General features: G+C 47.3%; 2 protein-coding genes across 7 annotated transcripts in view; both read left to right on the plus strand.

Annotated features, from left to right (window-relative positions):
- Positions 1–8981, plus strand: part of LOC135057168 (gastrula zinc finger protein XlCGF67.1-like) — a 23600-nt gene extending 14619 nt beyond the window's left edge. The window contains exon 2 of the mRNA XM_063963066.1: positions 8842–8981. Within this exon, the coding sequence (XP_063819136.1) occupies positions 8842–8981 (140 nt within the window). The remainder of the gene's footprint in view (positions 1–8841) is intronic.
- LOC135054759 (gastrula zinc finger protein XlCGF57.1-like) overlaps positions 8737–16260 on the plus strand; it is a 22468-nt gene continuing 14944 nt past the window's right edge. The window contains exons 1-4 of one of the 6 annotated variants that reach the window (XM_063958067.1): positions 8737–9061; positions 10743–10860; positions 11453–11632; positions 12957–13035. In XM_063958067.1, the coding sequence (XP_063814137.1) occupies positions 10783–10860; positions 11453–11632; positions 12957–13035 (337 nt within the window). In that variant the 5' untranslated portion in view covers positions 8737–9061; positions 10743–10782. Of the gene's footprint in view, positions 9109–9508; positions 9564–10030; positions 10085–10133; positions 10250–10742; positions 10861–11452; positions 11633–12956; positions 13036–16260 lie in introns of those variants that run through there. The other 5 variants (XM_063958065.1, XM_063958069.1, XM_063958068.1 and 2 more) reach the window with 5 other exon arrangements.

Genomic DNA, 16260 nt, shown 5'->3' on the forward strand with positions numbered 1-16260 from the left:
GTCGTTCTTATCTGCCACCACATTCTATGTTCTATGTATCTGTTTAGACATCTAACCTTCTCTGCTGCGCCTAGGTGCACCAAGGCTTATTAGCATAAGCCCTTCATCTATTGTTCTCAGCTGCAGTACAATACAGAGAGAACAACACAGCAGGGGATCAAGGAGGTCATTCCGACCTGTTCGCACGCTGCGGTTCATCACAGCGATGCGAATGGGTCGGAACTGCACATGTGCGGCGGCCAAATTGCGCAGGTTCACCGGGAAGTGACACCGCATATGAAGAAAGCGGTCGCAGCAGCGACTGCAAGAAGATTGACAGGAGGAAGGCGTTCCGGGGCGTCAACTCACTGTTTTCCGGGCGTGGAGATCCGAACGCTGGCGTCTCCAGGCGTTTGGAGGGTGGATGTCTGACGTCAATTCCGGGACGTTCATCGCTGGATCCATCGCACAGGGTAACTATGTCCAGGGCTAGTCTTGTTTTACACAAAACTTTTTTAGCATAGCAGGTCTGCACAAGTGATCGCAGCCTTGCTATGCTAAAATACACTCCCCCATAGGCGGCGTCTAGTTGATCGCACGAGCAGCAAAAAGTTGCTACGTGAGATCAACTCGGAATGACCCCCTAAGTCATTACAGCAGGGGATTAAGGCTGACTGCCGTGGCTCAATTAATAATATTAAAGGGAGAGATAAGCAGGGCTCCATCTGTATCACCATATAGATGTTGTCAGGGGAGGTGGGCGGCACCTCAGCACAGCTCTCACAAGCTCAGGAGATAAAGCAGACATATCAGGTGGGTCTTCATTATCCTGGAACAGCTTTGTCCCCTTCTCCTCATTTGGATATTGGGGGTCATTCCGAGTTGATCGTAGCTGTGCTAAATTTAGCACAGCTACGATCAGGTACTCAGACATGCGGGGAACGCCCATCACAGGGCTAGTCCGCCCCGCATGTCAGTGCCCCCCCCCCCTGCAGAAATGCAAAAGCATCGCACAACGGTGATGCTTTTGCATCTCAGGAGTTACTCCTGGCCAGCGCAGCTCCTGCGGCTGGCCGGGAGCACCTCTTCACTGCCCCGGGCCGCAGCGGCTACGTGTGACGTCACACAGCCGCCGCGGCCCGCCCCCCAACGGTCCGGCCACGCCTGCGTTGTCCAGACCACGCCGCCGTCCAGCTCCCTCCCGCCCAGCGGCCGCCTCTGCCTCAGAGGCAATCGCTAGGCAACAATGGCTGGCATGTGCCGGAGCACTGTGGTGCCGGCGTATGCGCAGTTCTGGCCCGATCGCTGTGCTGCGATAAACTGCAGCAAGCGATCGGGTCGGAATGACCCCCATTGTTTCCTCGTATACCACTCCCAATAAATGTACGGAGCACAGCAGCCAGCGGAAACGATCACAATTCTTTTAATTCCAATCCAAAAAAAAATAAGAATTTACTTACCGATAATTCTATTTCTCGTAGTCCGTAGTGGATGCTGGGGACTCCGTAAGGACCATGGGGAATAGCGGCTCCGCAGGCAGGAGACTGGGCACAAAAGTAAAGCTTTAGAACTACCTGGTGTGCACTGGCTCCTCCCCCTATGACCCTCCTCCAAGCCTCAGTTAGGATACTGTGCCCGGACGAGCGTACACAATAAGGAAGGATTTTGAATCCCGGGTAAGACTCATACCAGCCACACCAATCACACCGTATAACTCGTGATCTAAACCCAGTTAACAGCATGATAACAGAGGAGCCTCTAGAAAAGATGGCTCACTACAGCAATAACCCGATTTTTTGGTAACAATAACTATGTACCAGTATTGCAGACAATCCGCACTTGGGATGGGCGCCCAGCATCCACTACGGACTACGAGAAATAGAATTATCGGTAAGTAAATTCTTATTTTCTCTAACGTCCTAAGTGGATGCTGGGGACTCCGTAAGGACCATGGGGATTATACCAAAGCTCCCAAACGGGCGGGAGAGTGCGGATGACTCTGCAGCACCAAATGAGAGAACTCCAGGTCCTCCTCAGCCAGGGTATCAATTTTGTAGAATTTTACAAACGTATTTGCTCCTGACCAAGTAGCTGCTCGGCAAAGTTGTAAAGCCGAGACCCCTCGGGCAGCCGCCCAAGATGAGCCCACCTTCCTTGTGGAATGGGCTTTTACAGATTTTGGCTGTGGCAGGCCTGCCACAGAATGTGCAAGCTGAATTGTACTACAAATCCAACGAGCAATAGTCTGCTTAGAAGCAGGAGCACCCAGCTTGTTGGGTGCATACAGAATAAACAACGAGTCAGATTTTCTGACTCCAGCCGTCCTGGAAACCTATATTTTCAGGGCTCTGACAACGTCTAGCAACTTGGAGTCCTCCAAGTCCCTAGTAGCCGCAGGCACCACAATAGGTTGATTCAGGTGAAACGCTGAAAACCACCTTAGGGAGAAACTGAGGACAAGTCCTCAATTCCGCCCTGTCCGAATGGAAAATCAGATGAGGGCTTTTACAGGATAAAGCCGCCAATTCTGACACGCACCTGGCCCAGGCCCGGGCCAACAGCATGACCACTTTCCATGTGAGATATTTTAACTCCACATATTTAAGTGGTTCAAACCAATGTGACTTTTGGAACCCAAAAACTACATTTAGATCCCAAGGTGCCACTGGAGGCACAAAAGGAGGCTGTATATACAGTACCCCTTTCACAAACGTCTGAACTTCAGGGACTGAAGCTAGTTCTTTTTGGAAGAAAAATGACAGGGCCGAAATTTGAACCTTAATGGACCTCCATTTCAGGCCCATAGACACTCCTGTTTTCAGGAAATGTAGGAATCGACCTAGTTGAAAATTCCTCCGTCGGGGCCTTACTGGCCTCGCACCACGCAACATATTTTCGCCAAATGCGGTGATAATGTTTTGCGGTTATATCTTTCCTGGCTTTGATCAGGATAGGGATGACTTCATCCGGAATGCCTTTTTCCTTCAGGATCCTGCGTTCAACCGCCCTGCCGTTAAACGCAGCCGCGGTAAGTCTTGGAACAGACAGGGTCCTTGCTGGAGCAGGTCCCTTCTTAGAGGTAGAGGCCACGGATCCTCTGTGAGCATCTCTTGAAGTTCCGGTTACCAAGTCCTTCTTGGCCAATCCGGAGCCACGAATATAGTGCTTACTCCTCTCCATCTTATAATTCTCAGTACCTTGGTTATGAGAGGCAGAGGAGGGAACACATACACTGACTGGTACACCCACTGTGTTACCAGAGCGTCTACAGCTATTTCCTGAGGGTCCCTTGACCTGGCGCAATACTTGTCGAGTTTTATAAACATGTGGAAGACTTCTGGGTGAAGTCCCCACTCTCCCGGGTGGAGGTCGTGTCTGCTGAGGAAGTCTGCTTCCCAGTTGTCCACTCCCGGAATGAATACTGCTGACAGTGCTATCATATGATTTTCCGCCCAGCGAAGAATCCTTGCAGCTTCTGCCATTGCCCTTCTGCTTCTTGTGTCACCCTGTCTGTTAAGTGGGTGACTGCCGTGATGTTGTCTGAATGGATCAACTCCGGGTGACCTTGAAGCAGAGGTCTTGCTGAGCTTAGAGCATTGTAAATGGCCCTTAGCTTCAGGATATTTATGTGAAGTGATGTCTCCAGGCTTGACCATAAGCTCTGGAAATTCCTTCCCTGTGTGACTGCTCCCCAGCCTCGCAGGCTGGCATCCGTGGTCACCAGGACCCAGTCCTGAATGTGCGGCCCTCTAGAAGATGAGCACTCTGCAACCACCACAGGAGAGACACCCTTGTGCTTGGTGACAGGGTTATCCGCTGATGCATCTGAAGATGCGACCCAGACCATTTGTCCAGCAGGTCCCACTGGAAAGTTCTTGCGTGGAATCTGCCGCATGGGATTGCTTCATAGGAAGCCACCATTTTTCCCAGAACCATTTCATTGATGTACTGAGACTTGGCTCGGTTATAGGAGGTTCCCGACTAGCTCGGATAACTCCCTGACTTTCTCCTCCGGGAGAAACACCTTTTTCTGAACTGTGTCCAGGATCATCCCTAAGAACAGAAGACGAGTCGTCGGAATCAGCTGCGATTTTGGAATATTGAGAATCCAATCGTGCTGCCGCAACACTACCTGAGATAGTGCTACACCGACCTCCAACTGTTCCCTGGATCTTACCCTTATCAGGGAATCGTCCAAGTAAGGGATAACTAAAATTCCCTTCCTTCGAAGGAGTATCATCATTTCGGCCATTACCTTGGTAAAGACCCGGGGTGCCGTGGACCATCCATACGGCAGCGTCTGAACTGATAGTGACAGTTCTGTACCATAAACCTGAGGTACCCTTGGTGAGAAGGGTAAATTGGGACATGAAGGTAAGCATCCTTGATGTCCCGAGACATCATGTAGTCCCCTTCTTCCAGGTTCGCAATCACTGCTCTGAGTGACTCAATCTTGAATTTGAACCTCTGTATGTAAGTGTTCAAAGATTTTAGATTTAGAATCGGTCTCACCGAGCCGTCCGGCTTCGGTACCACAACAGTGTGGAATAATACCCCGTTCCCTGTTGCAGGAGGGGTACCTTGATTATCACCTGCTGGGAATACAGCTTGTGAATGGCTTCCAAAGCGGTCTCCCTGTCAGAAGGAGACATCGGTAAAGCCGACTTTAGGAAACGGCGAGGGGGAGACGTCTCGAATTCCAATTTGTACCCCTGAGATATCACCTGAAGGATCCAGGGGTCTACTTGCGAGTGAGCCCACTGCGTGCTGAAATTCATTGAGACGGGCCCCCACCGTGCCTGATTCTGCTTGTAAAGCCCCAGCGTCATACTGAGGGCTTGGCAGAGGCGGGAGAGGGTTTCTGTTCCTGGGAACTGGCTGATTTCTGCAGCCTTTTTCCTCTCCCTCTGTCACGGGGCAGAAATGAGGAACCTTTTGCCCGCTTGCCCACGAAAAGACTGCGCCTGATAATACGGCGTCTTCTCATGTTGAGAGGCGACCTGGGGTACAAACGTGGATTTCCCAGCTGTTGCCGTGGCCACCAGGTCTGAAAGACCGACCCCAAATAACTCCTCCCCTTAATAAGGCAATACTTCCAAATGCCGTTTGGAATCCGCATCACCTGACCACTGTCGTGTCCATAACCCTCTACTGGTAGAAATGGACAACGCACTTAGACTTGATGCCAGTCGGCAAATATTCCGCTGTGCATCACGCATATATAGAAATGCATCTTTTAAATGCTCTATAGGCAATAATATACTGTCCCTATCTAGGGTATCAATATTTTCAGTCAGGGAATCCGACCACGCCAACCCAGCACTGCACATCCAGGCTGAGGCGATTGCTGGTCGCAGTATAACACCAGTATGTGTGTAAATACCTTTTAGGATGCCCTCCTGCTTTCTATCAGCAGGATCCTTAAGGGCGGCCATCTCAGGAGAGGGTAGAGCCCTTGTTCTTACAAGCGTGTGAGCGCTTTATCCACCCTAGGGGGTGTTTCCCAACGCACCCTAACCTCTGGCGGGAAAGGATATAATGCCAATAACATTTTAGAAATTATTAGTTGTTATCGGGGGAAAACCACGCATCATCACACACCTCATTTAATTTCTCAGATTCAGGAAAACTACAGGTAGTTTTTCCTCACCGAACATAATACCCCTTTTTGGTGGTACTCGTATTATCAGAAATGTGTAAAACATTTTTCATTGCCTCAATCATGTAACGTGTGGCCCTACTGGAAGTCACATTTGTCTCTTCACCGTCGACACTGGAGTCAGTATCCGTGTCGGCGTCTATATCTGCCATCTGAGGTAACGGGCGCTTTAGAGCCCCTGACGGCCTATGAGACGTCTGGACAGGCACAAACTGAGTAGCCGGCTGTCTCATGTCAACCACTGTCTTTTATACAGAGCTGACACTGTTACGTAATTCCTTCCAACAGTTCATCCACTCAGGTGTCGACCCCCTAGGGGGTGACATCACTATTACAGGCAATCTGCTCCGTCTCCACATCATTTTTCTCCTCATACATGTCGACACAAACGTACCGACATACAGCACACACACAGGGAATGCTCTGATAGAGGACAGGACCCCACTAGCCCTTTGGGGAGACAGAGGGAGAGTTTGCCAGCACACACCAGAGCGCTATATATATACAGGGATAACCTTATATAAGTGTTTTTCCCCTTATAGCTGCTGTATCTTTAATACTGCGCGTAATTAGTGCCCCCCCTCTCTTTTTTTAACCCTTTCTGTAGTGTAGTGACTGCAGGGGAGAGCCAGGGAGCTTCCCTCCAACGGATCTGTGAGGGAAAATGGCGCCAGTGTGCTGAGGAGATAGGCTCCGCCCCCTTATCGGCGGCCTTATCTCCCGTTTTTCTATGTATTCTGGCAGGGGTTAAATGCATCCATATAGCCCAGGAGCTATATGTGATGCATTTTTTGCCATCCAAGGTGTTTTTATTGCGTCTCAGGGCGCCCCCCCCCCAGCGCCCTGCACCCTCAGTGACCGGAGTGTTAAGTGTGCTGAGAGCAATGGTGCACAGCTGCAGTGCTGTGCGCTACCTTGTTCAAGACAGGACGTCTTCTGCCGCCGATTTTCCGGACCTCTTCTGTCTTCTGGCTCTGTAAGGGGGCCGGCGGCGCGGCTCTGGGACCCATCCATGGCTGGGCCTGTGATCGTCCCTCTGGAGCTAATGTCCAGTAGCCTAAGAAGCCCAATCCACTCTGCACGCAGGTGAGTTCGCTTCTTCTCCCCTTAGTCCCTCGATGCAGTGAGCCTGTTGCCAGCAGGTCTCACTGAAAATAAAAAACCTAAAACTAAACTTTTCACTAAGCAGCTCAGGAGAGCCACCTAGTGTGCACCCTTCTCGTTCGGGCACAAAAATCTAACTGAGGCTTGGAGGAGGGTCATAGGGGGAGGAGCCAGTGCACACCAGGTAGTTCTAAAGCTTTACTTTTGTGCCCAGTCTCCTGCCTGCGGAGCCGCTATTCCCCATGGTCCTTACGGAGTCCCCAGCATCCACTTAGGACGTTAGAGAAAAGCAAATACACAGTTTAAAAGTGGAGTAAAACGTCTATGGCAGGTGAGGTGATGTCTATCTTTTCCGCACATCTCTGATCAACACTCACCAAATCTCCAGCAGCATATATTGCACCTGTGTATAATGACCAGTGTATAATGACCACATGAACCCTTGGGCTCTGGTACTAATACCAGTACCTCACTGCACGTTTTATATATATATATATATATATATATATATATATATATACCAAGATTGCCCCGTCACTCCTCCAGATCAGCTGGCTGTGGTGCCCTTCCTTGTGGACCAGCCGGCCCACCAACGTATAGCAAATGAAATCAGGTGGCACTCACAGACTTGTAGCTTTGTGGAAACAAACTTCACCCCGTGAATATATTTAATGTGAAACAGGTAACGTTTCGGGGACGTATCTGAGGAAGGGGATACGTCCCGAAACGTTACCTGTTTCACATTAAATATCTTCACGGGGTGAAGTTTGTTTCCACGAAGCTACAAGTCTGTGAGTGCCACCTGATTTCTTTTGCTATATATATATATATATATATATATATATAATCACTCCAAATGAAACAAAATAACCACGGTGCCCTCCTCAACTTGTATATATGCACGGAGGTCCCCTGCGTGGGCATGTGGCGATCCCCCCAATGGCAAACAGGAACCAGGCGGCACTCGTTGGATTTGATGAAAAAGTTATGTATTAGAGATTAAAAAAAAGCATGGTTATAAACCAACGTTTCAACGCCGCGCAGGGCGTTTTTCTCAAGGTGACATGCTGTCAGGGGTACAAGGTGACATGCTGGGTACAGGGGGGCCACACACCGCACACCCTGCACCCATTTATTTATACTCCCCTCTCAGTCGGGCCCGCACTGGCTGCAGAGCTGCAAATATAACTGGGAAAATGTGTGCCGCAGTTATCTACCAGTGATTAGCGCTTGCGCAATAGAAATGTCCCTTGGAACACGGCGCGGGCGCCATGCTTCTGGAGACCTGCATTCGCAGTAGACTGATGCTCACATATCAGTTAGGTTTATAGCCATATGAAATAACAAATTTATTGTGAGCACTCTCCTGCACCATGGAGCTGTGTTCTAGAGAGACAATGCATCCACTACAGAGAGTACAGCCAATGTTCCAACCCCGGGGAAAATAAGCCGGTGATACAAAAACATGGCTGGAATGCACAGAAGCTGATGAATCATTCTCAGGCCATTTGCAATTGGGTGACAGGAACATTTAATTAGCAAAGAATACATGTATATAAGGCATACTTGCCTACCTGACCCTCTCCATGAGGGAGAAAATGCTCTGTTCCTGGACTTTCCTGGTAATGTATGATTGCCATCACCTGTGGTGAAACACCTTTCTTATAAATTACCTAGCTCACCACAGGTGATGGCAATCATATATTACCAGGACAGTCCAGGAACAGAGCATTTTCTCCCTCATGGAGAGGGTCAGGTAGGCAAGTTTATTGATAAGGTCTCTAATGACAGCAGTGCACCAGGCCCAGACAATAAATGTGTAAACGCAGAATAACTGCATCGTTACCATAGCGACAGTTTAGGCAGCCATTTGGACTATACTTATATTAATTCTGTTAGTTCTCCTGCAGTCTGTGTGTGTGTAACAGTTCATGCTGGGTCTTGTAGTGCTTTAGTTTAACTAAGATACACTGGAGCTTCCTCTTATACACAGTGGAAGCAACCAATGACAATTACACACGTACAATGGGTGGTTTACCAGTGTAAGTAACAGCAGCCTCCACTGCAATTTATATCATACTCGTGGAACGCATACACAGGAAGTGGGAACGTAAAAGAGCAGATGGAACGCTCATCCCGAAAGCAATGCTGGTGGAACGCAAGGAAGTACAGCTCAAGTCACTCTGGTGGAACGCACAACGCGGAAGTTATGCAGGTGGACCGCACGATGCGGAAGTGATGCTGTTGGAACGCATAGACAGGAAGTGGTGCTCTAGTATTTCCGGAGTAACATTGCTACTGTATGTTTTCGACTGATTGGTGAGCTGATGTGACCCAAATAGGTTTCTATGATTTGTAAGGAGATGGTGGGATGTTACATTAATAATTATATAGTCATGGATTGTATAGCAATCGGAATACAGATTATGTAGAGGTGTATTAGCAGTTCTATAGCCATGGATGTTATTCTGGGGGAATACAAAGGACAGTGTATATCAGTAACTGTGTGGTCTTGGAGTGTATCATTTGTGGGCATATGGGATGCTATATGTGTGCTTCCATAGTCATGCAATATTGATTATAAATTGCTATATCATTATTCCGTTAGTCAAGAATTATATGTAAAAGGCATATGGATTATGTTGCATTGAATCAGTGATTTTATACAGTCTTGGCGTACCATACCGTCCCTTTAAACCGGGACACTCATGGATTATACAGGTTCTGGGGCTGGCTGACTTCAAGCCTGCAGTTCACCTGGTTGTAATCATCCACAGAACCTGTTTAATCCATCAGCGTATCGGTTTAAAGGGATAGTATGGTAAGCCTAATTATTATTATTATTATTACATTTTATTTATAAGGCGCCACATGTGTTTCGCAGCACCGTACAAAGGACAGTACAGGGAGACAAAACATAGCATTACAGTAAATAAATAACAGAAATAGAGTACAGGTAACAGAGCACCACACGTTCTCAAGACATAATACAGCTAAGATGTAAGTATTGATGGAGTGAACATCGTACTACTAGAGGCTGGTGGCCATAGATGGAGATGAGCCTTTACTAGCAGGATAAAGATGGTCATTGAGTAGGGGAGAGCTGCGAGTGAAATGTGTCGAGACGAGGGCTTAGATAACAAGGAAAGAGGGCCCTGCTCTGAAGAGCTAACAATCTAGTGGGGAGGGGCGACAGACACATGACAAGAGGTGCAGGCAAGTGGGAGGTAGCCAGATGGCAGTATGCAAGCAAAGCTGAGGTGTTCACAGCATGAGGCAGGGGGGTGGAGGCGCGGCTTCAGCACTGGGTTATGCATCGGGAGGGTATGCTTTGATGAATAGGTGGGTTTTTAGTGCCCGTTTGAAGCTTTGCAAGGTCGGGGAGAGTCTAATGGAGCGGGGGAGTGCGTTCCACTGAAGGGGTGCAGCACGGACAAAATCCTGAACTCGTGCATGGGAAGCAGTGACCAGGGCGGTGGAGAGGCGACGGTCATTAATTAAATAACGGTTTGCATATAGATTACAGAATGTTATATTATTAATGAAATAGTCTGGTGTTCTGGGATGTTATAATATTATCATATTGTTGTGGATTATATATTGGTAGGAATGCAAATTATGGTAATTTGTTTAATTTTATATTGATTGATGTTTTAATGATAGGAATATGCATTGTAGGGTATTCTATTATGAATCCTGTACTCCTGGTTTGTACATTTATTTCTTAACAGTTACTTATCTAGCTCCAGCATAATCAGCTTTACTATTGTTTAAGAGGACCCTGCTCGCAAGTTTAAAATCTATAGATATTAGAAGGAATACAATATGTTGCCTGTTTTATTAAATATATAGTTTGGATTGAATTACAGTTGGGTATTGAGTATTTGTCTAAAATTGAGTACTGTGTCACCCTGGGTTATTGTTGGTGCAAATTGCTTTATATGACCTATGTCTGTAAATAAAATTGTACAGTATGCTCACGCTCCCATTTCATATTTAGGCCGGTATCCTGAGTACATAATCTGACTGAGTCACGGAGGATGGAGAGGGACAGGAATTGCCGAACTGAGAGGATATTAAACATTACCCTGGAAATCGTCTACCTGCTGACTGGGGAGGTGAGGGAGTCTGGGAGTGTCACAGTGACATCACTCTCATCTCTATTACTAACACATGGACCTGACTGGTGAGGTGAGGGAGTCTGGGAGTGTCACAGTGACATCACTCTCATCTCTATTACTAACATATGGACCTGACTGGGGAGGTGAGGGAGTCTGGGAGTGTCACAGTGACATCACTCTCATCTCTATTACTAACACATGGACCTGACTGGGGAGGTTAGGGAGTCTGGGAGTGTCACAGTGACATCACTCTCATCTCTATTACTAACATATGGACCTGACTGGGGAGGTGAGGGAGTCTGGGAGTGTCACAGTGACATCACTCTTGTCTCTATTACTAACACAGGGTCCTGACTGGGGAGGTGAGGGAGTCTGGGAGTGTCACAGTGACATCAATTCTATATCTTTGAATAAAGCTAGATATTAATCTCAGTTATACTGAGGCAAGAGATTTAATTAGAGTTTGGCATAGGAGATGGTTTGGTTTATAGAGAACCTCAGGGATGATGATATGTACGTGATGAGATGTTTGTTGTAGGGTGTTGATCTTTGTGCACTATGTTATTTATTAATGTCTCACTGTATGTAGGATTATATTGTTTTGGACAAATCTGGTCAGAGTGTAACACCCATCAGCCAACCCCGAGGACTGAGCAGGACCCAGAGCCCCAACACGGGGCCTCCACCTCACTCACTGACACATGGGAGAGTCAATGAGCAGAAGATTCTGGAACTCACCAACAAGATCATTCAGCTTCTGACTGGAGAGGTGACTGCTGGGAATGGGACATTATACAGTAACACCAGGGGATGTGTCTGGGTGATGACTGGAGAGGTGACTGCTGGGAATGGGACATTATACAGTATCACCAGGGGAGGTGTCTGGGTGATGACTGGAGAGGTGACTGCTGGGAATGGGACATTATACAGTAACACCAGGGGATGTGTCTGGGTGATGACTGGAGAGGTGACTGCTGGGAATGGGACATTATACAGTATCACCAGGGGAGGTGTCTGGGTGATGACTGGAGAGGTGACTGCTGGGAATGGGACATTATACAGTATCACCAGGGGATGTGTCTGGGTGATGACTAGAGAGGTGACTGCTGGGAATGGGACATTATACAGTAACACCAGGGGAGGTGTCTGGGTGATGACTGGAGAGATGACTGGAGAGGTGACTGCTGGGAATGGGGCATTATACAGTAACACCAGGGGATGTGTCTGGGTGATGACTGGAGAGGTGACTGCTGGGAATGGGACATTATACAGTAACACCAGGGGAGGTGTCTGGGTGATGACTGGAGAGGTGACTGCTGGGAATGGGGCATTATACAGTAACACCAGGGGATGTGTCTGGGTGATGACTGGAGAGGTGACTGCTGGGAATGGGACATTATACAGTATCACCAGGGGAGGTGTCTGGGTGATGACTGGAGAGGTGACTGCTGGGAATGGGACATTATACAGTAACACCAGGGGATGTGTCTGGGTGATGACTGGAGAGGTGACTGCTGGGAATGGGACATTATACAGTATCACCAGGGGAGGTGTCTGGGTGATGACTGGAGAGGTGACTGCTGGGAATGGGACATTATACAGTATCACCAGGGGATGTGTCTGGGTGATGACTGGAGAGGTGACTGCTGGGAATGGGACATTATACAGTATCACCAGGGGAGGTGTCTGGGTGATGACTGGAGAGGTGACTGCTGGGAATGGGGCATTATACAGTAACACCAGGGGAGGTGTCTGGGTGATGACTGGAGAGGTGACTGCTGGGAATGGGACATTATACAGTATCACCAGGGGATGTGTCTGGGTGATGACTGGAGAGGTGACTGCTGGGAATGGGACATTATACAGTAACACCAGGGGATGTGTCTGGGTGATGACTGGAGAGGTGACTGCTGGGAATGGGACATTATACAGTAACACCAGGGGGGGTGTCTGGGTGATGACTGGAGAGGTGACTGCTGGGAATGGGACATTATACAGTAACACCAGGGGATGTGTCTGGGTGATGATTGTGTCATTGTGTGTGTCAGGTTCCTATAAGATGTGAGGATATCACTGTCTATTTCTCTATGTAGGAGCTGGATTATGTAGATGGACACAATGGCCTGTGTAAAGATATAATGCTGAAGAATGACCAGATCTGCGTATCACTGGGTAAGTGAAAGTTTAACCATTGATTGTGAATAGAATAGGTTGATCTAAATCAGGAATACTCTCATCTTTGTGCATCCTTCACCCTTTTCTGAATTAATAACTGTTTACAGAACATAGCACAGCTCCTGCACAGTGCAGATCTCCTATACACACAGGGCTGCCTCTCATTCCCCACTCACATAGCACAGGAAGAGCTGCACTCACCCTCAGGAACACCACATGCCCTGGAGAATATGGAGGTCTGATATAGCAGCCTTTGTTTTTCCTTGTGCCCACTCCTTCTGTTTCTCTAGTGCCAGTGGAATTCATTTGAATAAGGTTAACTTAAACATTGATGTATTGAATGTCAAATAGCAGAACATAGTAGTAACAACTCACCTGCTGTATATGATAATATTTAGGTTTTATTGTTAAAACCATTTTAACAGGCTTGGAAGCAGAGAAGGAGGTGGTATTGCCTTTCCCCATGCTATACAGTTACAGTTTTCCCATCCATTTCCATCTTCTGAGGCACAAAATATCTGGGTGTGCCTCCCCTTCCCTCAGAGTGGAGCTCTGAGCTATTCCCACTCTGGATAACAACCTGCAGATCCCTAAACCTTTGTCAGCCTGGTTCCATCATGTTATGTCTCCTGACGTTCCAACCATTATCTTGAGTCCTTTCAATATCCAGAATAATGATGCATATTCTCATTCTGTCACAGTCTACTCTCTGTAACCTCCTCTGTCGGCCTTTTCCCGTGGCAGCCGTTTCCTCTAACCCATTGTGATGGCTGCTGCCTTGTTCCTCTTTTCCACTGTCCTTTAAGTTTCTGATTTCTTAAACACTCTGTTCACTCTCTCAGACCATCACCTTATCACCTTACATCTCTCCTCCACAGTCTAACTCAACCGTGCCTTCAAATATCCACAGATACATCTTGTGTTACTATTCAACAACTTTCCACTGTGCGGCAACAACTTCTCCCTATGTTCTACCGGAATGGCAGGAGACATAGGGGGGTATTCAATTAAGTGCCATTTTTTCGACTGGTCGAAAAAACAGCACTAATTCGACACAGGGTATACAATTGCCCTGTATTCCATTTTGACCATGCTGTTTCACTTTTTTTTTTTTTTTTTATCGGCATGGGCGAAAATTGCACCAAAAACAGGTGAAAATGCCAGCGAATTCACCAAAACACGTGTATCAGCGGTGAATTCACTAATACGCGTGGTTTTCGCAAGTACTGGATTTTTTTAACCAGTTGGAAAAACAGCACGGGCATTGAATACATCGAATGTAATTCGACCTAAAAACGGGCGAATAGTGCAGTTTTTTGACTAGTCGAAAAGACGGCACTAATTGAATACCCCCCACATAGGAGGAAAGATGGACCACTAACTGTTCTGTATCCAGTCTCTTCAAATAAAGCCCTTCAATACCAGGGCTTAGGCTTTTGCATTTCACACCCAGGGGTGTCACCTCATTGTGAGAAAATGAGGGTTTAAAATGACAAACCCATTTTGGCCAGTTGAAGTTGAGTTCGGCTCTTGACATAGAATAATCTAGGAGGTGGAATTTTGGTTCCTACCAGGGGACACATCGGGCCGAAGCTGCCAGGATCAGAACATCACAGGCCCCAGTGGCAGCAATTCAGTAGCCACTTTCTGAACAAACATAAAATTTGGCTGCAGATAAGAACCACTTGGCCCATCTAGTCTGCCGCTCTAATTACTTTATGATAACCTCAAATCCTATTTGATCCTTATTTGCTCTACTCTCTTAGCCTCAACCACCTGTGCTGGGAGGCTATTCCACTTATCCACTATTTTTTCTGTGAAGTCATTTTTTCTCAAGTTCCCCTCTTGCTCCCTTCTCTGTACCCTATCCCCTCTCTTCATATGGTCCCACAAACTAAATTGAATTGTCTGACCTTTTCTCTGTATTCCCATCTCACAACCACCCCCTCACAAATCAGCTGTTCACTGTATCCTGCTCATCTTGCTTTTAATATCTTTTATCATGATAATGGTAATTACTACTATTCTGAACCAAATATTCTCTCCTATTATCACCCTATCCATCACCCATGCCCCTCCGGGCTTCTGTAGAGGCTTACCTGTACTCCCCTCACATAGCTCCTTAGCTCCTACAACCTATTGGATCCTCAGAAATCAGCTTCATGGTTCCAACGTTCCACAGACCGTGCACTGTCCAAGGTGTTCAAACATTTAATCACTACTCTCTCTAAATGCCACTACTTCAAATTCTCCCGGACGTCTCTGCTGCATTTGTCATTCACTCACTTCTCTTACAAACACTGCATTTTTTGTAGGTCTTCAGGACTGAGAGCCTAATTCAGATCTGATAGTAGCAGCAAATTTGTTAGCAGATGGGCAAAACCATGCTGCACTGCAGGTGGGGCAGATATAGCATGTGCAGAGAGAGTTAGATTTGGGTGGGGTGTGTTCAAACTGAAATCTAAATTGAGGTGTAAAAATAAAGCAGTCAATATTTACCCTGCACAGAAACAATATAACCCCCCAAATTGAACACTCTGCACATGCTACATCTGCCCCCCCCCCCCCCCCCCCCCCCCTGCAGTGCACATGGTTTTGCCCATCTGCTAACAAATTTGCTGCTACGATCAGGTCTGAATTAGGCCCTGAGTTCTATCCTTCTGCTGGTCACACGTAATCTGGGTTGATTTCTTCATTGGTGTCCTTCATGTCTGTAATAACTTAATGTCTAGGTGCAAACCTGTTAATAAACTAAACTAGTATGTTCTTCTGGTGTAGCAGACTCCTTTTCTGTAGGACAATCATTTACTGAGACTATACCGCCAACAGCAGGAGAAATTTTGTATTTTTTATAAATATTGTTTTTCTCTTGCAGCAAGGCTGGGGGACACTGGAACTTCAATTTAAATTGTAGCTTTAATTGTCAACTCCTCCCCCCGCTGTAATCCCAGCATACCAGTGTATTTTAAGTGCCTGTGGAATAAGGCATGTTTTCTTTGTAGTGAGGCTCTATACTTGTAGCAGTGCACAGCTTGAGTGAAGCTGTGCCACGATAGCACTCTGGCCTCAGCTGAGACTGCCTGGCATCGGGGACAGTGTGCGCTCTCGCTATTTGCAAGATGGCAGCGATGTCCTGGATGGCGGCACCATCTTGCTGGGTTTCCCCCATAAGGTGGCCTCCTTGTACGAAGTGCGCACCACACAGGCCAACCAAACCAAATG

This window comes from Pseudophryne corroboree, chromosome 3 (assembly GCF_028390025.1).
Source record: "Pseudophryne corroboree isolate aPseCor3 chromosome 3, aPseCor3.hap2, whole genome shotgun sequence".
NCBI classification, from domain to species: domain Eukaryota; kingdom Metazoa; phylum Chordata; class Amphibia; order Anura; family Myobatrachidae; genus Pseudophryne; species Pseudophryne corroboree.